We start from the raw sequence: 26,273 nt of genomic DNA on the forward strand, positions 1-26,273 counted from the left end.
AATAATCTGATCCTCACAATTATTTTAATTTTTGCATAAAATGTCATCAGTTCAGTTCAGTCGCTCAGTCGTGTCCGACTCTTTGTGACCCCATGAATCACAGCACGCCAGGCCTCCCTGTCCATCACCAACTCCTGGAGTTCACTCAAACTCATGTCCATCGAGTCGGTGATGCCATCCAGCCATCTCATTCTCTGTCATCCCCTTCTCCTCCTGCCTCCAATCCCTCCTAGCATCAGACTCTTTTCCAGTGAGTCAAATCTTCGCATGAGGTGGCCAAAGTATTGGAGTTTCAGCTTTAGCATCAGTCCTTCCAATGAACACCCAGGATCGATCTCCTTCAGAATGGACTGGTTGGATTTCCTTGCAGTCCAAGGGACTCTCAAGAGTCTTCTCCAACACAACAGTTCAAAAGCATCAATTCTTCATAGTCATTATTAATGACTAGTCATTATTAAACCATAATTCATTACATGGTTTTCCTAACGTTAAACATTTCTTATTCTTTTTTCTTTGCTAGTGTAGATAATGCTGGAATGAATGTCTTTCTGCCCATTTTTCTCTCTTTTGATTGTTTATTTGTAACAAGCTCTTAGATGTAGAAATTGAAGCATTAATAGCTATAAACATCTCTAATATTCTTAATTCAACAGTCTCATATTAGTGCCCAAAAGGTTTATTCCCACTGAAAAGTGCTTCCAGTTAAGAATCAATGGGTCAATTTTATGGTTATCTAGTAACATTGAGTGTTATCATTTATTTTGATATTTTAGAAGGTGTAATGTGGTGCTGGAGAAGACTCTAGAGAGTCCCTTGGACTGCAAGGAGATCCAACCAGTCCATTCTGAAGGAGATCAGTCCTGGGTGTTCATTGGAAGGACTGATGCTAAAGCTGAAGCTCCAATACTTTGGCCACCTCATGCGATGAGTTGACTCACTGGAAAAGAGTCTGATGCTAGGAGGGATTGGGGGCAGGAGGAGAAGGGGACGACAGAGAATGAGATGGCTGGATGGCATCACCAACTCTGTGGACATGAGTTTGAGTGAACTCCGGGAGTTGGTGATGGATAGGGAGGCCTGGTGTGCTGTGATTCATGGGGTCGCAAAGAGTCGGACATGACTGAGCGACTGAACTGAACTGAATTGAACTGAATGTTGCCTTAATTTGAATTCCTTCAAATACTGGTAAAAATGGGGGAAAAAATTTAGTTGTCTTTTAATCTTTTGAGAATATCTATTTTTACATACAAATTTTAATGGACATTTTGTATATCCTAATCATTTACTATAATGTTAGTGATACGGTCTCACACAAAAAGCCACAAATTTAGCAGCTAGAGGTACAGTTAAGAACAAAGGCTTTGGGTTCAAATATAATAACTGATCTTTACCAGCTCTATGACCTTGGGAAATTCACTTAGCCTTTTTAAGTGTCAGTTTCCTCTTCTTTCAGTTGAGATTGTAATAGCACCAACCTTACCAAGTTAAATAGTATAATTGGTGTATACCCATCAAGCAGTAGGTACCCAGTAAGTATCATCGATGATAACAGTGGTCAAATTGGGCTTTATTCTTGTTCACGTTTATACATATAAATTATTTTAATCATTTTATTCCCTTTTTTGATTGCTTAAATCAGGATCCTGCAAACTGTGGCCCACATTGGCCCGTTGTCTGTCTTTGTAAATAAAGTTTTATTGGAATACACCCCACCCATTCACGCACTGTGTGTTTTTATAGCTGCTTTAGAGCTGCAAGGGCAGAGGTGAGTAGTTGTGACAGAGACCATATGGCTCATAAAGCTGAAAATATTTACTAATTAGCCCTTTACAGGAAAAGCTTGCTGACCTCTGGCTTACATTATAAAAGGAAAGCATGTTCTTATAAAAGGAAAGCATGTTCTTATAAAAGAATTCCAACAATATGGAAGAATTTAACATAGCTTGTGCCCCTTCATCCTTTAAGATATTTTTCTTTGCAAGAAAAACAAAAGTTCGTATTTCTTTATAAATGAATTTTTTTTCCTCTTTAAAAAATCTGCTTCCTTTCACTTTCTTGTTATTCCCTCTCTTGACCCCCAAAGTGGAAAAATGCCTTAGACCTCTCCTATGCCACTCTTCTTTCTTTTCCTTCTATGGACTGTACTATAAAGTCAACCCTGGTATCTGTGAGGAATGCCTTCCAGGATCCCCACTGGATACCAAAATCCACAGATGCTCAAATCCCTTATATAAAATGGGGTAGTATTTGCATATAACCTACGATTATTCTCCCACAGACTTTAAATCTTCTCTAGGTTACTTTTTATACCTAATACAATGTAAATGTGATGTTAATAGTTGTAAATACAATGTAAATACTATGTTAATAGTTGCGGGTGCACTCCACATCCAAGGTTTTCTTTTTGGAACTTTCTGGAATTTTTTTCTGAAAAAATTTTCAATCAATGATTGGTTAAATCCAGAAATATGGAACCCACAAATACAGAGGGTGGACTTTACCTTCACTGTATTGCTGCATCTCAGTGCCCCATTATTTTTTATATGACTGTTCTAGATTGCGATCTCAAACATGACCAGCACCCCCAGAAAGCTCCCTCATGGCCTCTTCCAGCCAATGTCTCCCCCAGAGGTAACCACCATTCTGCCCCCCATGATCATGGGTAGATTTTGCCTGCTTTTGAACTTCAAATAAATCATGCAGTCATGAAGCATATATTCATTTGTGTCTTTTGTGACATGGATCCATTTTACTGCCTGTACTTAGAGCTTACTGTTTTTTCATTGAAAAAGTGAAAGTGTTAGTCACTCAGTCATGTCTAATTCTTTGAGACCCCATGGACTGTAGCCCACCAGGCTCCTCTGTTCATGGAATTCTTCTGGCAAGAATAATGTAATGGGTAGCTATTCCCTTCTCCAGGGGATCTTCCTGACTCAGGGATCAAACCTGGGTCTCCTTCACTGGGGCAGATTCTTTACCATCTGAGCCACCAGATAAATCTGTTTTTTCATTATTGCATGGTATTCCATTGTACAGATTTACTGCAATTTATTTATACACTTGCTATTGATGGACATTTGTGTTATTTCTTATTTTTTGTCTGCTTTGAACACCCTTACACATATTTTTGGTCCATGTCAGCACTTAATTGTTGAGGAATAACCAAGGAATAAGATTGCTTGACCATAGGGTGTACATATACTCCAGCAGATATTTCCAAAGTTTTCAGAGAAAAAGTACAACCAGTTTACATTCTCACCAGCAGTGCATGCAGCTCCTCTAATTTCTTTTTTGTCGTTCTCTAGTTTTCCTAATTTAAATTTTGGTTTATATTGGTATATAAGAGATGTGGGTTTGATCCTTGAGTTGGGAAGATCCCCTGGAGAAGGGCATAGCAGTATTCTTGCCTGGAGAATCCTATGGACAGAGGAGCCTGGCCGGCTGTAGTCCCTAGCGTTGGTTGCATAGGGTCGCACAGAGTCAGATGCGACTGAAGGGACTTAACACACACACATGCATAGTTGATTTACAGTATTGTGTTGGTTTCAGGTGTATGACAAAGTGGCTCGGTTATACATATACTTATTCTTTTTCAGATTCTTTTCCCATGTAGGTTACAGAATGCTGAGTAGAGCTCCCTGTGCTGTACCGTAGGCCCTTGTTGAGTCTGTTTTACATTTAGTTGTGCGTCTGTGTTAATCCCAGCCTCCTAGTTTATCCTGCCCCTGCCTCTGTCAATGTCTTTCCATGCAAGAGGTGAATCGGGCCTGCACGTTCCTCAGGGGCTGTGTGGCTGGAGTCTGTTGGATGATCACAGAGTCCTCTCCCAGCTTCTTTATCTTGGCCCCGGCTGTGTCGTTGGCAGAATGGGGAGAGAGCCCCTCTTGCTCCAGCTTGGAATCTGAACCTGACTGCTCCTCACCCCACACACTCTCCCGGGCATGCCCGGCCGTGGGCCCACCCCCATCTGGCACTTCAAGCTTGGGATGAGGCCGAGGAAGCCAGAGGAGCGCTAAGCCCCTGACAGGGAGAGGAGGCTGCCATCAACGTGGGTGGGCGCGGCCCAGCGTCACCCCCTGCCACTCTCCACAGAAAGAGAAGCCGTGTCTTCTCCTTCTTTAGTTGTGAGCAGCTCTGTCTGCAGGCACAGGGTCCTTCCTCTGAAGGCCCCATTGCTCCCCTTTCTTTTCTTCCCTCTCTGCTCCCCCATTTTCTCTCCTACTTTCTTTCCTTTTTACTCTCTCCTTCTCTTTCTCCTTCAACCCACAACTAAGCCTTGAGCGCCACCCCCAAGCTCTCTGCAATGTCCTGACGTTGGGAAATGCAGGTAAAATGGACAATGTGTGTGATCCCTTTGCTTCAGGGATCAGGATTTTATAGGCTCAGATGGCTCGTTGATAACACTTCGATAAAACAGGGACACAAAGGGAATGATGTCATATTACTTGCCGAAAGAAAGAAGATATTTCTTGGCGCGGGTTGTGGGATTATTGCTATCTTTTTTTTTTTTTCTTGCATTCATAGACTTTTAAAACACAAGGATCTCTCTGTGATATTCAAAAGTCCTCACACACTTACACAGTGAGTCACAGGGTTTTGAGAACTATTGATTAAGAAAATGTGCAGTGTCAAAAAGATCCTGTGAATCCATTTTTGCCTATAAATGTGTACTCCTTTTAATTCATAACAACTTGACCGTCTATTTGTGTGTGAGGCAAACTGGTGAAGCTGACTCCAGAAGAGCGTGGTATACATAGGATTTCCTGGACTTCTTGCAATTTTTCTGCTGTCTTACTCCACAGATTTATATCTCACCAACTCTACTGGCTAATGGAAAATTGTGATCATCATACTGTTTGACGCTTGATGGAGCTACCCAGTCCTCTCTCTTCTTTTTCCTTTTTCGTCTTTGAAGACACAGGTTGGGCACCTGTTCATGTAAAATTCCCCAGCTCCCAACTTGCACAGTTAATCAGGTGGTCTATGAAATCCCAGCCAGATGGCAACAGACAGCCATGAATTCTGCAGAACTCGAGCTCCATCCGCAGAGCAGAGACCTCAGTTGGAAGGTGGTAGTGAAACATTTATGCCAAAGACAGCCCGTCTCTGTCTCTGGGTACATTTAAGCCTAGCCCTATTTTTATTTTGGTTTTGTGATTTCTCAGCATTATACAGAAATGGAATATTCTGACATTTAAATAAGGGAGATTTATCTTCCAAATTCAGTCTATTTGTGTTCAGAATCTTGTACTATTCCTCTCCTCCCCTCAATGGTACATTTTTTTCCTCTCCAGCAAAATTGTTCAATTTGGAGATCATGGGTACGGAAGTCCTAGGCTCTGGAATGCCATTATTTCCAGAACCAAGGTCATCTAGATTTCGATCAGATGAGTGTGGGATTATAAAGCCAAGGCCCCAGGGTCAGTGATCAGATGGTCTAGCTGCTCTCACTCTGTTCCAAAGCGACAGACCACCTCCCAGCTTGGACCAGCAGCTTCCTTCAAGGGCAGCTGGTGAGGAGAGTACTTGGTCTCAACACTGCAGTCCCCCCAAGCCCTCTTCATTTCCTGAACCACAGTTCAGAGCTCATAGAGGCCGAATCCATTCTCACTGAGGACATGAGCCTGCCGATGAGGATGCCCTAGATTTCCTACAAAGAAAGATGTTCCTTTGCCATTTCCAATTCCATTTGGGCTTCTAAGAAAGCCAAAGTGCCTGGTCCCTGGGAAAGACATGAAACAAGATGGAAACGGGGTCAGTTCCCCTCTCGGGGTTCACAGCAAACCCTCACTGGATCGACAGCAGCATCACCCCTGACGTCTTTAGGCTGTAGATGGAAGCTGTTTCTCTGCAGGGGACCACTGGACGCCGTTGCTGTGATCTTTGATTGAAAATGACTTGCCCCAAGAATCAGCCTTAGATTTCTGGGTTTCAGGAACTATTCCTGAGCCCTCTGCCTAAGATTCCTTCCTCTCCCTGGCTCCAGTTGATCCTCAGATCAGAAGAACACAAGCTGCTGAAGGAGAGGAGCCTTGTATCACCTACAGTGAACAGTTTCGTGGACCACCTACTATGTGCCAAGCCCTGTGCCAGGGACTAGAGACACAGGAAGAATAAGACAAGATCTCCACCCTGAATAAACTCACCTCCCAAGGGGGAGAACTTAGAAGCAAGTGGCAATTATATTCCAGTGGCAATTCTCTATTGACGAGATATCCAGGATGTCACGGAAGGAGAAACCATAGTCTCATATTCATATCTCTGTGCATTCAGGGTAGGCTTCCTGGAGATGGAGACCTCGGAGCTGGAACCCTAAGTCAGGCACTGCCACGTTTTCAGCACAATACCATGCAACTGGTAGATCCAAAGCACATTGTTAGGGGTAGTGGTGATTCTGAAGACAGTTTACAATGAATCCTCATCAACAATTTCTTGCAGGCGGGCATCTCCCAGTCACCACATAGCCTGGGAGCAGGAGAGTTTCGTCTGCATGGACCGCCTGCCCCTAAGACCAGGGCAGGACTCTAACAGTGTTGTATCACTGGGATAGAATTCACTGGTGACCTTCCCATAGTGCATGCTATAGCACAATGGTCCAAATTTTCTCAGAGCGTAAAGAATCTGCCTGCAATGTGGGAGACTGGGTTCGATCCTTGAGTTGGGAAGATCCCTGGAGAAGGGCATGGCAACCCACTCCAGTATTCTTGCCTAGAGAATCCCCACAGACAGGGAAGCCTGGTGGGCTACAATCCATCAGGTTGCAAAGAGCTGGACACGACTGAGCGACTGAGCACCACAGAACACACACCTGTAACAGCCAATATATATGTGGTTTCTGATCATATATGTGGTTTCTGACCCATGTTGCAAAAACATAGGCAGCAAGTGAAGAGTCTTGGGTCCACCAAGCGTACATCTGGTCTCATCCAATGACCCCACTGTTCCCAGGACAGCCCAATCTCCTTATCCATCTGGCTCCTGCTTTCAAGTGTCTCCTTTGATGGCTTCTTTCTCCTTGCCAATTTTGAACCGTTCTCTGATTTCAAAACATGCCATGTTTCTCACTGCCTCCAGCCCTATGCAAATTCAGTCATCTCATTTTGCCTTAATTACTGGTTTACATGACTGTCTCTCTCACAGGACTCAGAGCCGGTAGAGACCAAAGACTGTGTTATTCGTCTCTGTGAAAATACAGAGATACCGACCTCGTGCTAAATGCTTTAGAAACGTCCTTTTTTCCAGTGGCCGACCGGGCGAGCGAATGAGTGAGTAAGGGAGTAAGACGTGACCCAGTGAAGCCCTCAGAGGCCCCCGGGGCACTCGCTTCCTTGACTGGAAGAGAAACAGAACCACAGGCCCATAACTGAAACCATGTGCTGTTCCTCTCTGTGCCTTCACTGGCTACGGCCAGGTGCTTTGGCCAGAAACCAAGGGGAAAAAATTGTGTAGATGTGTGTCCGTGAGGGTGTATGTGTGGGCTGATTTTAGAAGATGCACTTCAGCGAATTCTCAGGCCCTAGACAGAGCCTAAAGGGTACAGGTTCAAAATGGACTTTTTACAACTGACCTCAGGGGAGAAATGCTGAGGCTGCCTGAAGGCGAGTCACATTGCCTGCTGTGAAATCCTTTCCCGAAGCAATCCCCTTAGCACTCAGACAGCTTCGCAGGATAGAATGAAATCTAATCTGAAAGGCAACTGCAGTCCCTCTGGAAGCTCAGAGCATGAGTCTGAGGACAGAGCAGGAACTGATTTCTCTGACGCTGGACACAGCAGGTTCTTACTGGAGGGCTTAGCCTTCCCTCTGGACGTGTATCTGGGAATCATGCTGTTGTTGTAATTGTTCAGTCGCTTAGTCGTGTCCAACTCTTTGTGACCCCACAGACTGTAGCACGCCAGCCTTCCCTGTCCTTCACTATCTCCCGGAGTTTGCGCAAACTCACGTCCATTGACTTGGCTATGCCATCTAACCATCTCATCCTCTGTCGTCCCCTTCTCCTGCCTTCAGTCTTTCCCAGCATCAGGGTCTTTTTCAATGAGTTGGCTCTTCACATCAGGTGGCCAAAGTATTGCAGTTTCAGCTTCAGCATCAGTCCTTCCAATGAATATTCTGAGTTGATTTCCTTTAGGATTGACTAGTTTGATCTCCTTGCTGTCCAAGGGACTCTCAAGAGTCTTGGAATCATAGACTCCAGAATTGGAAGGGCCCAGGGACTGTTATGTGATCCACCCCACCCACCCGCTCCCTGGCTTCAGGCAGAAACTAAAAGTATCTCCAGCAATGTGCTGTTATTGTTCAGTTGCTCAGTCATGTCCTACTCTTTGCGACCCCATAGACTGCAGCACACCAGCCCTCCCTGTCCATCACTATCTCCCATAGTTTGCTCAAATGTATGTCCATTGAGTCACAGATGCTAACCATCTCATCCTCTGCTACCCCTTTTACCTTCAGTCCTTCCCAGCCTCAGGTGATAGGTACTGAGTAAGCAAGGTGTGCAGGCACTGTATGCATGTAACCTCGCTAATTCCCAGTAGAACCCCTCCAGGTAAATACTGTCGTGCTGCATTCGATAGATGCCAGACCTGCAGCTCAGAGAGACCGAGCAAGCCCTGTAACCTCTTTGTGCCTCATCTGTAAAATGGGTGTGATCCTGGCCCCAGTCACATTACGGGGCTATGAGGGCTACCTGGGTTAACCTGTGAAAACCTTAGTACTTGCCCTGAAACAGAACAGAATTTACGTAACTTTGTTAACTGAAAGACTAGAAAAATAGATCAGTGGATGGATAGATAAGCAGAGTAGCAGCTGCTGCTGCTGCTAAGTCACATCAGTTGTGTCTGACTCTGTGCGACCCCATAGACAGCAGCCCACCAGGCTCGGCCGTCCCTGGGATTCTCCAGGCAAGAACACTGGAGTGGGTTGCCATTTCCTTCTCCAATGCATGGAAATGAAAAGTGAAAGTGAAGTCGCTCAGTCATGTCTGACTCTTAGCGACCCCATGGACTGCAGCCCACCAGGCTCCTCCGTCCATAGGATTTTCCAGGCAAGAGTACTGCAGTGGGGTGCCGTTGCCTTCTCCGGCAGAGTAGCAGATCCAAGATCAATTGGGTACTGAGTGTTGAAGACGAATTGATCATAGGCAGTCTGACCCTTGTTCTACCTCCTGTGACTGTCGAGACCTTACAGGGTGATTCAACATGCTCCCTAAACACTTCAGGGAAGGGGGATCCCTTTTGTAGCTTATTCTAGGTATTTTCTACCTGAAGAATTATTTCTTGTGATTTGCTGGATGGTGTCTACTTGAATTTTCATCTAATTCTCTTTTGCAAATCTGAAACCCCTGGCTTCGACTTTGTGAGGGGATGGATAATGTGAGAAGTCCCATGTTTGTGTGTGAGGCCTCACTGTCTGCACCCTTTCTGTCCCTTTCGTATGACCAACCCTGTACATTTCACATAGCCTCTTGCAACAGCATCATCTAAGAAGCGGATGGAAGCGGGTCTCAGACACCACACAATACAGCTCAATTGTTCTAACATGGTCCCTTTTAGATTTTGCATCTTTATGGCTCCTGCCTTTTGAAGCCCCATCATTCTGCCTTTTAACTAGCAACTGTGGGAGAAAGCTGGAAGAGAGAAAGGGAGAGGAAAGAAGGAAGAAGAGGAAGCTGTGACACCATGCTCTGTGATCAGGACGTCACAGCCTTCCTTAGGGTGGCACAGAACTCAGAGTCCGTCAGAGGATGCACGCGCCCGGCAGTGCCGTCTCGCCTGAAGACAGATAGAGCAAGAACATTGAAACAGGCATGGCCTCCGTGCCTGCAGAGGCATTTTCAAGTGCATGTGAGCCTCCCATCATTGGAGGTAGAAACAGAGGGAAAGAGAGAGCTTTCCGTGTCGTGGAGTTGGGAGCTGTGCTGTCCGGTGGGGAGAGGATTTCAAGTGTTGCCCTGGCTGCAAACCCAAAGCTCTGCAACCTCCCTCTGCCACCAGGAGCCATTAGCTTTTGTCTTCCAGCAAGAATAAGTCTGCTTAAGGAAAGGCATTTAATTGTCCCATTGACCGGCTCCGCATCCTAAGATCACACTGACAAAGATTGTGGCCTCTTTGTAATGGGCTGACCTGACTCGGACTGAGCAACACAGGCTGCTTCCTGGGAGGGGGAGAAATGACATGTGGGCTTTTCCCTGGCAGAGGACATGCGTACTCTCCAGCCTTTTGCTCTCAAGCCCGCTCCCCTTTGCTTTGTATTTCCTCTCTTTAAGTAAGTGTCCGTCGCTTAGTCGTGTCCGACTCTTCCTCTCTTTATGTGGCAGAAAAGCTCACCCAACAGATCTGACCTTTTTCTTTTCTTGCAATGCTGCCCAGTTTAAGCCTGGAGGTGGAAAGAGACAGAAACAGAAAATATGGATGCAATGCTTACTACCTGCTGCAGGCGTGAGAAATAATTCCTGATCTCCCTCAAGGAGATGACAATATTTGAGTAAATTAAAAACGAAATTAGAAAGTATTTGAACTACGGTTCAGTGCACTAGTAGAAAAGGCCACGAGGCAGGAAATGAATGGCTAGAGAATGACTGGAACACGTTGTAACTGGTGTTGAAGAAATGTACATTTGCCCCCCTTTCGGGAGGTGGGTCTGCTTTACCAAGTTGACCTATTTCAAAGAGAGGTGTTTGAGCAAAAGGCAGAGGAAAAATCTTTATATTTACATCCTGAAAGGGATCAAAGTGATTTTCCTTCTACTGAGACTGACCCTGTCACAGACATTCTGTCTCTCTTTGTGCATGTGCTAAATCCCTTCAGTCCTGTCCGACTCTTTGCAACCCCTTGGACTGTAGCGCACCAGGCTCCTCTGTCCATGGGATTCTCCAGGCAAGAATACTGGAGTGGGTTGCCATGCCCTCCTCCAGGGGATCTTCCCGGTCCAGGGGTCAAACCCTCATCTCTCATGTGACTGCATTGGCAGGTGGGTTCCTTACCAAGAATGCCACCTGGGAAGCCCCTGTCTCTCTTTGAAAGTGAAAAGTAAGTGAAAGTGAAAGGCACTCAGTCATGTCTGACTCTGCGACCCCATGGACTAGACAGTCCTTGGAATTCTCCAGGCCAGAATACTTGAGTGGGTAGCCCTTCCCTTCTCTAGGGACCTTCCCAACCCAAGAATCAAACCCAGGTCTCCTGCATTGCAGGCAGATTCTTTACCAGCTGAGCCACCAGGGAAGCCCAAGAATACTGGAGTGGGTAGCCTATCCCTTCTCCAGCAGATCTTCCTGACCCAAGAATCAAACTGGGGTCTCCTGCATTGCAGGCGGATTCTTAGTTCTTCCCTGAGCTATCAGGGAAGCCTTGGGACAATACCAAAGGGAGGATATGCTGGGAATTTGACAAAATGTAATGAAAAGAACAATTTCTGAGTCCGCACAAACTCCAGTGGGAGGGAGAAAGTCAGCAACACAGTATTTTTGGAAGGATGGCATTGGTGTTTTGGGGAGAGGAAGAAGCCACCAGGTAAACCTTGACGCATACAGCAGGCAGTGAACTTGGACGAGTCAATGGTGGTGCTGGGTGTACGGTGAGGTCATGTTATTGACTTTCCCATGACATTTGTGAGCACAGTACTGGAGACTGTTAGAGAGAAAGAGTTGAAATCAAGGTATCCCTTCCCACTGCTTCCTGCATTCTGATCAACCAGCACCCTTCCTTGTGAGTGAAGAATTTGCAGTATAATATTTATTTGTACTTCCTATTTTTCTCCCATAAACATGTATGCTTTTAAAAAATCGTGATTACAAAATTTATGGGGCTTCCCTGATGGCTCAGACAACAAAGAATCTGCCTGCAATGCAGGAGACACAAGTTATGACCCTGGGTAGGGAAGATTCCCCTTGAGAAGGACCCACTCCAGTATTCCTGGAGAATTCTGTGGACAGAGGAGCCTGGTGGGCTAGTCCATGGGTCAGACATGACTGAGCGACTAACACTTTCACTTTCACAAACGTTATACATGCATATATGGTAGTGGTACAATGGAAACTTAACTGATGTGGGACCGCTTCATGCTACAAACTGCATAAAAATGCAGAATTATAGGCATGTACACACACACACATATGCAAGCCCACAGTGCACAGCCAAGGCCAAAAGGAAGAGAAACCCTCTGGTGCCAGAAACAGAGGGGAATGGGAATCCTTATGGTATGTTTCAGCTGCGGTGCCGACAGGGAGACAGGCAAGAGGGATGGGACCTGGGGCTTTAACATCCACAGGGGGGCCCTGAACTGTCCAAGGAGATGATACCACGGCTTCAATCTGAGACTGTCAAGGAGTCTGTGAAAAGGAGACTAGAAAAAAACAGTCCATCATAGCAAAGGAAGTACAAGGAGCTTAACATCTGTTTGAAGCTGAGAGATTAAAACTCAAATTAGTATGGAGGTTTAAATGTATGTTAAATGGTGGAGTAAGTATGGTCAGATTTATTTCACACAAAGATCTACATCTTTGTTTGCTCTCTACAGAGCAAACGTATGGACGCCAAGCAGGGAAAGGGGAGGGTGAATGAATTAGGAGATCGGGACTGACACGTGTGCACACTATTGATGCCGTGTACTGTTAGTGTTCAGTTGCTAAGTTGTGCCAACTCTTTGTGACCCCAAGGACTCCAGGCTTCCCTGTCCTTCACTATCTCCCACAGTTTGCTCAAACTCATGTCCGTTGAGTCAATGATGCCATACAACCATCTCATCTTCTGTCATCCCCTTCTCCTCCTGCCCTCAATGTTTCCCAGCATCAGGAAAATAGATAACTAATGAGAGCCTACTGTCTAGCTTAGGGAACTCTCCTCAATGCTCTGTGATGACTTAAATGGGAAGAAAATCTAAGGAAGAGGGGATATATGTATACGTGTGGCTGATTCACGTTGCTGTACAGCAGAAACAAACACAACTTTGTAAAGCAACTATACTCCAATTAAAGTTAAAAACTGGTACATTGAAAGTCCCTGGAACCATGGCAGGAGCAAACCCAGAGCCCCTCCGTAAGGCCTTGTCTGTAACCCAGGTTGCTTGGGAGCCCCATGAGGTTTAGGGAGAGGACAGCTCTGCTGAAGATGCACTCATAATCAAATGTTACAAATGCCACAAGGAAGTAATCCACTGTGAGAGTCAGCATGCGTGGCAAACAGAACAGAACCCTGAGAACTCAGATGGAAGGGCAGGGGAGGGGGGGGTATGGGGCTGAGAATAATCTGAAAGACTATAGGTTTGAAATTCCAAAATGTATAAAAGTTTTCAAAGTCATAACTGAAGAGTAGAATATTAGGACAAAATGAACAGGCAAAATCTTAAAAGAACCAAATGAATGTCACAATTAAAATAGATTAAAAATTAAAACATAAGGTCAAATATTACCAACGAAGGAATAAATGAACTGGAAAATAGATCTGTGGGAATCAGATAAATGCAAGACAGAACAATGAAGGAATGAAAAACTTGAAAACAAAGTTAATAACCTAGAGGATAGAATGAGAACGTCTAGAATATTTTTAAGCAGAATTGTAAAGTAGCTTATTAGGATTTTTTTAAGGAGCCATGTGGCATGTAGGATCTTAGTTCCCTGCCCAGGGATTGAACCTATGTCCTCTGCATTGGGAGCATGGAGTCCCAAACACAGGACCACCAGGGAAGTCCCTGTCTAGAGTATTTTAAACAAAATTTTCTGAAGATAAGGTTATCATGTTAAGGATTTGCAAAGGACTTGCAAATTAAAACAATGGGATACACACCTTATTGAAATGGTGAAAATCCAAAACAAAATCAGTGCTGGTGAGGGTGTGTTATACGAACAGGAGCCTCACTCATTGCTGATAGGAGTGTGAAATGGTACAGTCATTTTGAAAGACTGGCAGATTCCAAGAAGGCTAGATATAGTCTTACGATATAGTCACTGATAATGCCCTTAGGTATTTACCCAGATAAGTTGAACACTTATGTCCTCTTAGAAACTAAAACATGAGTGTTCATGTTTCCTTCATAAATATCCAAGCTGGAAACAACCAAGACAGACTTCAGTGTGTGCAAGTGTGCTCAGTCGCTTCAGGCGTGTCCAGCTCTTTGCAACTCCATGGTCTGTAGCCCACCAGGCTCCTGTGTTCACGAGATTTTCCAGGCAAGAACACTAGAGTGGGTTGCCATTCCCTTCTCCAGGGGACCTTCCTCACGCAGGGATTAAACCAACATCTCCTGGGTCTCCCGCATTGCAGGTGGATTCTTCAACCATGGAGCCACCTGAGAAGTCCCATATCCTTCAGTAGTTGAATGGATAAACAAACTATATGTCCATGCAGTAGAATATGGTTTAGAAATAAAGAGAAGAGGTCTATAAAGCCAGGGAAGGACATGGAGGAATCTTAAATGCATCTTGTTGAGAGAAGAAACTTGTCTGAAAAGGCTGCACAGTATATGGTTCCAACTATACGATGTTCTGGAAAAGGCGAAACTATGGAAACAGAAGATCAGTGGTTGTCGGGGGTGGAATGCAGGGTGATAGGGGATGAACAGTTGGATTACAGAGAGTGTTTAAGGGGTTGAAGCTATTCTATATGATACTATCTTGGTGGATACATGATGTTAAGCATTGGCAAAACCCAGAGAATTGTGCAGCACAAAGATTGAACCCTCATATAAACTATGTGAAGTGAAAGTCATTCGGTAATGTCCAACTCTTTGTGACCCCAGGTAATAGTCCATGGAGTTCTCCAGGCCAGAATACTGGAGTGGGTTCCCTTCCCCTGGGGATCATCCCAACCCAAGGATCAAACCCAGGTCTCCCACATTGCAGGTGGATTCTTTACCAGCTGAGCCACCAGAGGAGCCCAAGGATACTGAAGTAGTTAGCCTTTCCCTTCTCCAGGGGATCTTCCCAACCCAGGAATTGAACCGGGCCTCTTGAATTACAGGCGGATTCTTTACCAGCTGAGCTACCAGGGTAGTCAATATAAACTATGGACTTTAGTTCATGATAATGTATTTGGCTCATAAGTTATAAAAATATATCACATCAATGCCAGTTGTTAATAGGGGAAACCAAGATGAGTGGAAAGAGGCACTGGATGGGGATTCCACTTTCTGCTCAGTTTTTCTCTAAATTTAAAATTATTCTAAAAAATAAAGTCTTAATTTTTGAAAAGATGGGGAGAGTTAATAAAGCAATGATGGGTGAAATTCTTCCGAAATTAAACTTATGAGTCATCAGATTGAAGAATCACAGAGTCCAGAGCAGAACAAAGAAAACATATCCACACCTAGATTCCACACAAAGAAAGAATGAAATTCTCAAAAGCGATTAGACAGAAAATATGGATTGCATAGAAAGTAATGATAAATACATGATGAGCTGACCTCTCAACAGTTACAATCTAGGTCAGAAGGACACTTAATAACATCTCCAGAAAGTCTAAGAAAAATAAGTGGCACCTTCGGTTTCTGTGTTCAGGCAAGTGTTTCAAGAGTGAGAACAAACAGAAAGCAATATACACACATTTCATAAAACTTAAAGAGAGCAGTGTGAAGGCAATAATTATGATTAATCTCTTCAAAGAAAATCAGACATTTTGAGCATTTATTTTTCTCTGCAAGTGTTTTTTTTTATTGAAGTATAGTTGATTTACAATGTTATATTAAGGTGTACAATATAGCTATTCAATATTTTTATAGATTATACTCCACTTAAAGTTATTACAAAACAATTCCCCTGTGCTGTACAATATATCCTTGGACCTATTTTACACATAGTCATTTGTATTTCTTAACCCTATACGTCTGTCTTTTATATCTTAGAGATCACATGTATATACAATATAGTTGTACTCTTCACTTAACATTCTAGGCATCTTTTTTGGTTTTCACTGTTTTTGAAGGATAACTTTTAAAGGCCTGAATCATAGTCTAAGCACCATGGTTTAGTAATTGCTAGACAGTTAGTATAATTACTAGACATTTAGACCAGAGAATTTCCTCCTAAATGGCAACATAAAAGAGAGACAAAATAATGCTTTTTTTTTTTTTTCCATTGAAAACCCCACCTGCTTCTTCAGTTGCCTGCCGAAGTGGGGAAGTATTTAGTTTGCAAGGCGCCATTTAGAAGCGATTGCGTTGTTCCTTTGCAAGGAACACTCTGTGCCCTAAGTGCATTGCTTGAGGTGACTTTTTGGAATAATCTTGGATGCTCTAAACAAAGAAATGACTAGTGTATACTTCCTGTACAAACATGTATCAGGCTCTGTGATGGGTGCTTCCTGGACAACATGCCTTGCAGGCTACTATTTAGGAGAACTGTGAACTCCGGGAGTTGGTGACGGACAGGGAGGCCTGGCGTGCTGTGATTCATGGGGTCGCGGAGAGTCGGACACGACTGAGCAACTGAACTGAACTGAACTGAACTGAACCACGAGCCAGGCACTACATTTAGGCATTTGCACATGTGAGCTCCTTTGACCTTCCCTAGAACCAGAGGGAGTATGCACTGTTATTCTAACCATTTTACGGACAGAGTCACTGTGGCTCTGAGGTAACACAGCTAGTCAGTGATGAAATCATAACAGGAATGCAAGTCTTCCCACTGCAGCCTGCTGTCAGCTTATCCCATGTCCTGTTCTAGGCTTGGGTGGATGTTAGGGGTGGGGATACAGAAAAGCAGGGTGCTGTGTGCTTAGCCACTCAGTCGTGTCTGACTCTTTGCAACCCCATGGACTGTAGCTCACCAGTCTTCTCTATCCATGGGATTCTCCAGGCAAGAATACTGGAGTGGGTTGCCATGCCCTCCTCCAGGGGATCTTCCCAATCCAGGGATTGAACCCAGGTCTCCTGCATTGCAGGTGGATTCTTTATTGTCTGAGTCACCAGGAAAGTCCAAAGCAGGGTGGGAAGAACATTATAATAATGACCAAAAAAGGAGAGAGAGATTCAGGGCCTGCACCAAATTCTCTCTAGACAGGATCTCAGTTCATCCTCCTACAGCGATGTTACGTAGGTGTTGCCATCGTCATCTTCAGCTGACCAGGGAGTGAATGCAGGGCTCAGTCCCTCCCCTTGAGGTTGTGCAGCTGTAAGTCATGTGTGTCTGCCCCAAGTGCAGGGGTGTCTGCCCCGCCCCTCAGGCCCTGCTCCTCACCGCCTATGGCTCTTGTCTTCCGTCCAGGGGAGATGGAGGAGCTGGAGACTCTGTGGCTCACGGGGATCTGCCACAACGAGAAGAACGAGGTGATGAGCAGCCAGCTGGACATCGACAACATGGCGGGTGTGTTCTACATGCTGGCGGCCGCCATGGCACTCAGCCTCATTACCTTCATCTGGGAGCATCTCTTCTACTGGAAGCTGCGCTTCTGCTTCACGGGCGTCTGCTCCGACCGGCCGGGCCTGCTCTTCTCCATCAGCAGGGTCAGTATCCCCGACAGCTACTTCCCTCTGCAGCAGGCAGCTCCAGAAAAGCACTGGGGCTCCCAGAGAATCAGGGATTCGGGACCCCTGGGCTGGGGGTGGGGGATCTGCACACCCTCCCCTCACTCACCAACCCTTCTCGGATGTGTGGAAAGGGCACCGGGTCCTGAGTTCATGAGTCAGACGACCGTGCAAGCCAGAAATGGAAGGTGAATGAATAAGGCAGGCCGGGCCTGAGAAAAATGGCACAAATGGAATGAAAAATAGCAGCTGAGCCTGGATGTCAAGGAGAGAGAGCACTGGAGACTGTGCTGAAGTATGGCAGAGTGTGTCAAGAGATCATTCTCTACTCTTGCTGAGGATGGTCTTAGCATAAGGCAAAGCCAGTCTTCCGTTTTTATAGGAGAAAATGGCCATCTGATTATATAGGAAAGCTTTAAATTTTTATTTTTTATTTTAAAAATTTTGTTTGTGCTGTGAGCAGGCAGGATCTTAGTTCCCCAAACAGGGATCAAACCCACACCCCCTGCAATGGAAGTGAGGAGTCTTAACCACCGAACCACGAGGGAAGTCCCTCGGTTTTTAAATGCTATTAACTAATTCCACTGAAAAGCAGGAAAACACCAAAACACATGGGCTAAGCACAGCCAGTCTGCAGCCTCCCTGACGAGCACCCAGATATGCTCTAGGACGTTATTAAAATTCCTGTGCAGGGTATTACAACATTTGCATGCTTACCAAGAGATCACATGTGATAAAACAGAATCACGATGCAAAGCCATGTGTGTACGCAGATAACAAACCACAAGATTGTGTATGATGCGACAGAGCCTGAAATGAAACAGAGGCTTGAAGAACCACGAGAAAATGCACACACTTCAAACAGGAAACAAAATACACGTTCAGCCCGACATAAACAGCAGCACAGAGTACACATGCCGTAGTCAGTACAAGCCGCAGAAATCTCCTTTCATGCTGCACAGCACGGCACGTGTGTGTGGCCATACCCATGGTGAGTTGCATTAATCAGGGACAGTCCTGGAAAGTGCTTCCATCTGTGGGACACGCTTATTTCCCAGGCACCATGTAAGGACCTTATACTCTTCATCTCATTTAACCTACAAACCACTTCTGTGAGATCGGTACTGATATGGTCCTAGAGTTGGGGAAACTCACAGTTATGAGATTAGAGGGATCACCCAACACCGCTCAGCCTTGCTGGAGCCAGGGTCTGACTCTAGGTGGTAACAGCCTGAGCCCACAGTCTCACACAAGCAACAGACACCAAATGCAAGCAAAATAAGAGCTTTGATAGCAGTCATACTACGCACATACGCATGCACACAACTGAACGATGTTTCCCGGTTCAGCACAAGCTGGTCACTTACTTGCATCAGATAAAAGCACATACACACATATCATTCACTGATCTTCCAACACAGTATAGGGGCTTCCCTGGTGGCTCAGATGGTAAAGAACCTGCCTGCCATGTAGGAGACCCAGGTTCGATCCTTGGGTCAGGAAGATCCCCTGGAGAAGGAAATGGCATCCCACTCCAGTACTCTTGCCTGGAAAATCCCATGGACAGAGGCTCTTGATGGGCTACAGTCCATGCGGTTGCAGAGTCAGACATGACTGACACAAACACTTTCACTTTACATACCTGCATACTGTTCACTGATCTCCCAACACAGTATAATATTATCTATCTACCTGGTAATGTCATCTATCCATCCATCCATCCATCTATTCATCCATTTATCCATCTATCCATCCATCTATTTATCTACCTATTTCTCCCATTTACTCGCCTTGGAATTTATTTTACTCTGAAAGAACTGAACAAATTAAGGTTTGAAACATAATGAAAAATATGTAGTTAGAAGCATCTAGTTTTAGATGCTAATGTTTATTGGGAAAACAAAATAATCATTTGAAGAGGAATTTATGTGTTCTTGGGGTTTGGTTGCTTTAAGAGATCCAGAAGGTACACACAGGCTTAGTCAGGAGGATTTATTTTCTCCATCCAGTGGCAACTAAACTTGAGTTCTATGCAAATACATATTTCCTAATTAGCTTGATGGCATCTAAACACACAGATTGCTTAAAAATGACAATGTGCATGCATGTAGTTAGGTATTAAGCCAACTTTAAGCTCATTCTCTCCGCCAATTACTGAAGGCTTTCCATATCCAAATGATTCTGGGATTGCCATGAGTGAATGCACACAATTGCCTTTACTTGTAAATCCTGCTTGTTTTTGAAAGAGTGCCCCTTCTGTCCAAGATACCATTAAGGAAGCCAAGTGAGGACTGTTATTCTGAGAAATGAACTAAACCCCTCACTCCCTTTCCAAGCCTCTTGAGGGACAGGTGTGAAGGGGGAACTCAATGCAGCATTGCTGTGTTGTGTCCTTGACAAGCCAGGACCTGAACTTCCATCTCCCCCTCCCTAGTGGAGAGAGGACCCCATGTCCCACGGGACACAAACCTGAGATGCCTGCCCTTTAGCAATGGCCAAGGGCAGAGGCCAGAACTCAGAGAGTCATTTATTTTACGTTAGAACCAAGCTTCTCCCGTAACTGTGACTTTTGTCCATTACAACTTACAAAAAAGGCATCCTCTCTTCTGTGGGATGCTTTTAACTTTTGTTTCCTCTCCAAAACACTGTCCCTTTCATTAAAAAAAAATATTCACTGTCATCAGCAAAGAGAACCACTTCGGTTGTCTCCTGAGATGTGAGGAATGGGAGACATAGCAAAGCCAGAAACAAGGGAGGTGGAAACCATGACATCCTTCCAGAGAGCTCAGAGGAGAGCTTGAGGCAGCTTCTGGCTGACCTGCAGTGGGGACGACAGAATAGAAGTGATAAACCGTCTTAGCCGGGGCTTCCCAGGTGGCTCAGTGGTAAAGAATCCATCTGCCAATGCAGGAGGTTCAGGAGATGTAGATTCAATCCCTGGGTTGGGAAGATGCTCTGGAGGAGGAAATGGCAACCCACTGAAGAATTCTTGCCTGGAGAATTCCATGGACAGAGGAGCCTCGTGGGTCTACAATTCATGGGGTTGCAAAAGAGTCAGACACAACTTAGCAAATAACAACAATCGTCTTAGGCCATTCCAGCTGCTCTAACAAAATACCACATGCTGACTGCTTCATCAGCAATAAAAACGTGACACTCACAGTTCTGGAAGCTGGAAATCCGAGATCAGGGTGTCAGCATGGTGGGGTGAGGGCCCTCTTCTAAGTTGCAGATGTCCCCTTGTGCTGAAGGAATGAAGGGACTCTGTGGGTCTCTTTTATAAGAAGTGCTCCTGCCAAAGGCCCCACCTTGGACCTCATGACCTAAGCACCCAGCTACTATTAATACATGACCCTGGGGAGCTGGGATCTCAATACATGACACAAATAAGCAGAGGATACCAGAAACTTTAGGCATGAGGCCCCGGTGCCAAGGAACCAAGGAGGACAGTCGTGTTCAGGTCCCACTGAGAATGTTCTGAGCGGTCAGGGTCCTCTGGGAGTTGGAGGATGGACACAGCCAGTTGTCTGGAACAGCATGTTGAGTCTGCCGTGCTCCCTTCATCTGAACCCATCATGGGGCCGAGAGGGCATATCACTTACACAAGCCATAAAAGGTAGCTGGAGTCTGTGAATACTAGACAGGAGGAAAGGAAGACCTCTGCGGGGAAGAAAGAAACTCCAGCCCAGGGATTTGCCTTCCAAGGTAGAGTTTGGGCAGCATATGGAATCAGAAAGCCACGGAGGCTTTCCAGAGCTAATGTGCAGTAGTAAAGGGCAGCACCCATTTCCTACAGCTCTGATCACGGGGCCACTCTGTGAGAGGACAGAGCGGAGGGGTGACAAGCAGGAGGGGCACAATGGGGATGATGGAGCCGCTCACCCATGTGTATTCATGGAGCCCCGTCCACATGAGGTGCTCTGCTTTCATTGCCACATGTTGCCCTGACATCCACCTTAGAGTGCATGATTCCCATTTTACAGATGTGGAACTTGAGGGTCAAAAAGATGTAGTGACTTAGCCAAGGCCACGGAGCTAATAACGGATGATGCTGGGGCTCGTTTCCAGTGGGCTTCTGGCCTCTGACTCTTCCCACCCTTCTGTAATACACTCTCCCACCTCCCCATCAGCCCATCTGGAAGATGGGTCAACTCGGTTGGAGAACCCCCGCCAACCCAACCTGGGGTACAGGCCCCCATCATGTTGACTCCTTCCCGAGGCTTTGCCAGGCAGATCTGCACCTGGGAACTGCCTTAGCTGTGTCATGTGAGCCCCAGGGGAAACCAGGGATGAGAAAAAGCAGTCAGCCGCCATCCTCCCAGCTCTTGAAACATAGCTCAGCTCCCTGGCCACTTCTGAGGGCCTCCTGCAAATATGGGGACAACGAGCTCGTCTTGGCAGGCAGGAGCGCGCCACTCTGATGGGGGAGGTTGGAGGCGAGTTCTCAAAATCTCTGAAAGGAAGACAGAAGCTCATTAAAATAAAATCGCAAAGTTAGAAAAACATGTAAAAGCTAATGTTCTCACAGTGCTAACAACAGGAAGAAAAGGCTCTGATCTTGGCTGATTCAGACATGTAGGAGACACACTGATTTTCACCCAATATAGCAGAGTCGCTCTAGGTTAGCGTATGAGACTATTACATCACGGAATTGGTCAGGGAAAGCTTAAGTTAGCATAAAAGATTCAAAAGCCCTGCTCTATGTGAAATACACGTTTGTACATTTTGACATCCAGCAGCCTCAGAAACAAAAAGGAGATGCTGCTTCCTGGCAGGGAACAGGGAAAGAGACCACTCATGGCCTAGAGAAGGAGACGAGAGGAAAGGCTGCAGGAAGGTGAGAAGGGCCGTCACCTTGTTTTGGGCAGCCTTCATCTTGCAGCCTGGGGCGGAGAGGTCGGAGGAAGAGAAGCTCAAACACACAACTGTAAGCTTTGCTGTTCACTCTTCCTTGACGCAGCGGAGACTGTCTCTAGAAAACAAGAAAGATGCAGGAGGGCAAACAGTGGTGGCTGTCACAGTTACATGAGCATCCCTATGGGTTCTGAGCATCCCTACCGTGGGTATCAATGGGGCTGCTGTCATCAGAGTCTATACTTCTCATACATCCTTCCCACGAGTTCACCCCAGAGTCAGCGGCAGCTTCTGCATCCCTTTCCAACCCCCTTCTTGGGCCAGACCCCTGTCAGTCTCGGGAGAACCAGGTCACACCCTGAAGCCTGGACCTGATTGTTCTGTTTAGGTTGTTGTTGTTCAGTCGCTAAGTCGTGTCTGACTCTTTGTGACCACATGGATTCTAGCCGCTCCAGACTCTTCTGTCCAAGGGATCTTCCCAACCCAGGGATCAAACCCACATCTCCTGCGTTGCAGGCAGATTCTTACTACGGCACCACCTGGGAAGCCCAGTTGTCTGAGGATTAGAGAATACTTTTTCCTCAAATTCCATGTATGACTATTGGCAAAAGTGTCAGATAATCTTGATAATCTAAGTAAATCAGATAATCAGACGAGAGAGACAAGGGAAGCCTGATGCTCTGCCACTGGTCTCATACACTTAAGAAATGTTATCAGGATTCAGACTGCATTCACTGTTTCTCCAGGGCGCCTGCATCTCTCCTTTGCAGACAGAGTTCATGTGTGACACCGTTTTGTGTCCCCAGTGCCACTGATGGTGTTTCTGTTCCTCCCCACAGGGCATCTACAGCTGCATTCACGGAGTGCACATTGAAGAGAAGAAGAAGTCTCCGGACTTCAACCTGACCGGATCCCAGAGCAACATGTTAAAACTCCTTCGATCCGCCAAAAACATCTCCAACTTGTCCAACATGAACTCCTCAAGGATGGATTCCCCCAAGAGAGCTGCGGACTTCATCCAGCGAGGCTCCCTCATCATGGACATGGTTTCAGATAAGGGAAACCTGGTCTACTCAGATAACCGGTCCTTCCAGGGGAAAGACAGCATCTTCGGGGACAACATGAACGAACTCCAGACCTTTGTGGCCAACAGGCACAAGGATAACCTCAACAACTATGTGTTCCAGGGCCAGCATCCTCTGACTCTCAACGAGTCCAACCCCAACACAGTGGAGGTGGCCGTCAGCACGGAGTCCAAAGGGAATTCCCGGCCCCGGCAGCTTTGGAAGAAATCGATGGAGTCACTCCGCCAAGACTCCCTGACCCAGAACCCCATCTCCCAGAGGGACGAGGGGCCCGTGGAGAACAGGACCCACTCCCTGAAGAGTCCTCGGTACCTTCCCGAAGAGGTGGCCCACTCGGACGTCTCTGAAACGTCGAGCCGGGCCACGTGCCACCGGGAGCCCGACAACAGTAAGAACCACAAGGCCAGGGACAACTTCAAGAGGTCCGTGGCCTCCAAGTACCCCAAGGACTGCAGCGAGGCAGAGCGCTCCTACCTGAAAACCAAAGCGAGCTCCCCCAGGGACAAGATCTACACCATTGATGGCGAGAAGGAGCCCAGTTTCCACCTCGACCCGCCCTCCTTCACGGAAAGCGTGGCCCTCCCCGAGAACGTGGACTTCCCTGACACCTACCAGGAGCGCAGCGAGAGCTTCCGCAAGGGGGAATCTACACTGCCCCTCAACCGGAACGCCCCGCACGACGAGGACGTGCTCCCCAACAATGAGCCGTACAAACTCTACTCCAAGCACTTCAGCCTGAAAGACAAGAGCTCCCCGCACAGCGAGGGCAGCGACCGGTACCGCCAGAACTCCACGCACTGCCGGAGCTGCCTGTCCAACCTGCCCACCTACGCGGGCCACTTCACCGTGCGGTCCCCCTTCAAGTGCGATGCCTGCCTGCGGATGGGGAACCTGTATGACATCGACGAGGACCAGATGCTTCAGGAGACGGGGAACCCCGCCGCCCAGGAGGAGGTCTACCAGCAGGACTGGGCCGCGAACAGCGCCCTCCAACTCCAGAAGAACAAGCTGAGGATCAGCCGGCAGCACTCCTACGATAACATCCTCGACAAACCCAGGGAGGTGGACCTTAGCAGGCCCTCCCGGAGCATCAGCCTCAAGGACCGCGAACGGCTCCTGGAGGGAAACCTGTACGGGAGTCTCTTTAGTGTCCCCTCCAGCAAACTCGCGGGGAACAAGGGTTCCCTTTTTCCCCAGGGCCTGGAGGTCGGCAAGCGGAGCAAGTCCCTCTTGCCGGACCACACCTCTGAGAACCCTTTCCTCCACTCCTACGGGGATGACCAACGCTTAGTGATCGGGAGGTGCCCCTCGGACCCTTACAAACACTCGCTGCCATCCCAGGCCACGAACGACGGCTATCTCCGCTCGTCCTTGAGGTCGACGGCGTCATACTGTTCCAGGGACAGTAGAGGTCACAGCGACGTGTATATTTCAGAGCATGTTATGCCTTATGCTGCAAATAAGAATAATATGTACTCTGCCCCCAGGGTTTTAAACTCCTGCAGCAATAGACGTGTGTACAAGAAAATGCCTAGTATCGAATCTGATGTTTAAAACCTTCCATTAACGTTTATATCTATAGGGAAACATACCTAATGGCCAATGTTCCAGACGGGTAAATGGTGGATGCCCCAATAGTGCCCTGACCAGAGGAATAGGATTTAGGAAGGTATTTTTCAGTTGGTTCTTTTGCACATGGCTCCAAGCCGTAGTCTTCCACTCAAGGAATCTTGTGAGGTGTGTGCTGAGCACGCCAGAGCCCAGATAGGTGAGTCCATAACCAAAAACCAGTCCACACCAGGGCGAGTCTTTTGGACGTGCCTGCCAGGTATGTCGCAATAACGATGCATCGGATGTCAGTGGTCACGTGACGACTTCCTATATTCCAAATTCCATTAAGACCAGCCCACCCTGTAATTTCCTCATCAGAAATGCCTCATGGTTTCTCTGATACAGAATAAGCAATATGCATGTAGGCCTGACACAAAATAAAACAAGAATGCATCCGCACTGTAGCGAGACAAAGTGTGCCAGAGATTAGGAAGTTCGGCTTTCTAAGTGGTTCAGCTTTATTGTTCTGCCTCCCGTGACGACCCTGGCCCAACCCCAGAACTCCAGGCTCCCCCAAAGGATAGCAAACCCACGTGTTCGTGGTTCATTCTGCTAGCTTCCTCGTAGTCCATTTCCAAGACACATGGAGTAAAAGGCCCAGGAGGACCCTCAGGCCGAGAGCAACAAGAGTCTCTTTGGATGTCCGTTTGTGTATTTCACAGTCACTCTCTCACCCTTGGCTTCGGTGGTCTTGCTCAGAGCTGCACAGACTCACACACGTGTGTCTTCGATACCGTAAGTGTGGATCTTCTGGCTATGACGCAGCGGCCCTTGTAGTTGATCCCGAAGACTCCTGTGTACGTAAGTTTGCATTTTCCCTCCTCTGGTGATGACTCAGGGTTGTATAGTATCTGTTACTGTCCCCCTCCCTCCAGGAACCTTCACTTGTTCAGTCCCCCGAACCGCCATGGTGGTGTTTAATTAAGTGTGCATTGCTGTTCCCAGCATGGGGAATGTGGGGGCACGTGCCAGCGGCCACATGTGTGCCATGATCTCTAAGAAGTAAAATGCCATCTGTCTTGCTAAAGGCCAGTGTGGCCGTAGGGCGATCTTCCTTAACCCATCCTGAAACTCGGCGGAACATGCATCCCCACTCCAACTTCCTTAAATCATCAGGCTTCAAAACAGGAGAGACACTCATGTATCTACTCTGAGCATCCTCCCAATTGTGGATAATCTTTAGTGGGACGAGTGATTCCTCTCTTCTGAAATATTTGCTCTGTTGAAGGCCAACTGCCTCACCAGCAACAACAGAACTCGCAAAATTCCCCGA

The 26,273-nt window shown here is 46.6% G+C and overlaps 1 protein-coding gene across 1 annotated transcript in view; it reads left to right on the plus strand.

Annotated features, from left to right (window-relative positions):
- Positions 1–25,965, plus strand: part of GRIN2A (glutamate ionotropic receptor NMDA type subunit 2A) — a 433,921-nt gene extending 407,956 nt beyond the window's left edge. Inside the window, exons 11-12 of the mRNA XM_055409472.2 lie at positions 17,191–17,429; positions 23,144–25,965. Of these exons, the coding sequence (XP_055265447.2) occupies positions 17,191–17,429; positions 23,144–24,943 (2,039 nt within the window). The 3' untranslated portion in view covers positions 24,944–25,965. The remainder of the gene's footprint in view (positions 1–17,190; positions 17,430–23,143) is intronic.
- The last annotated feature ends 308 nt before the right edge of the window (positions 25,966–26,273 follow it).

The sequence above is a fragment of the Moschus berezovskii genome, chromosome 27, assembly GCF_049115385.1.
Source record: "Moschus berezovskii isolate FMDL1 chromosome 27, NW_MosBer_1.0, whole genome shotgun sequence".
In the NCBI taxonomy this organism is placed as follows: domain Eukaryota; kingdom Metazoa; phylum Chordata; class Mammalia; order Artiodactyla; family Moschidae; genus Moschus; species Moschus berezovskii.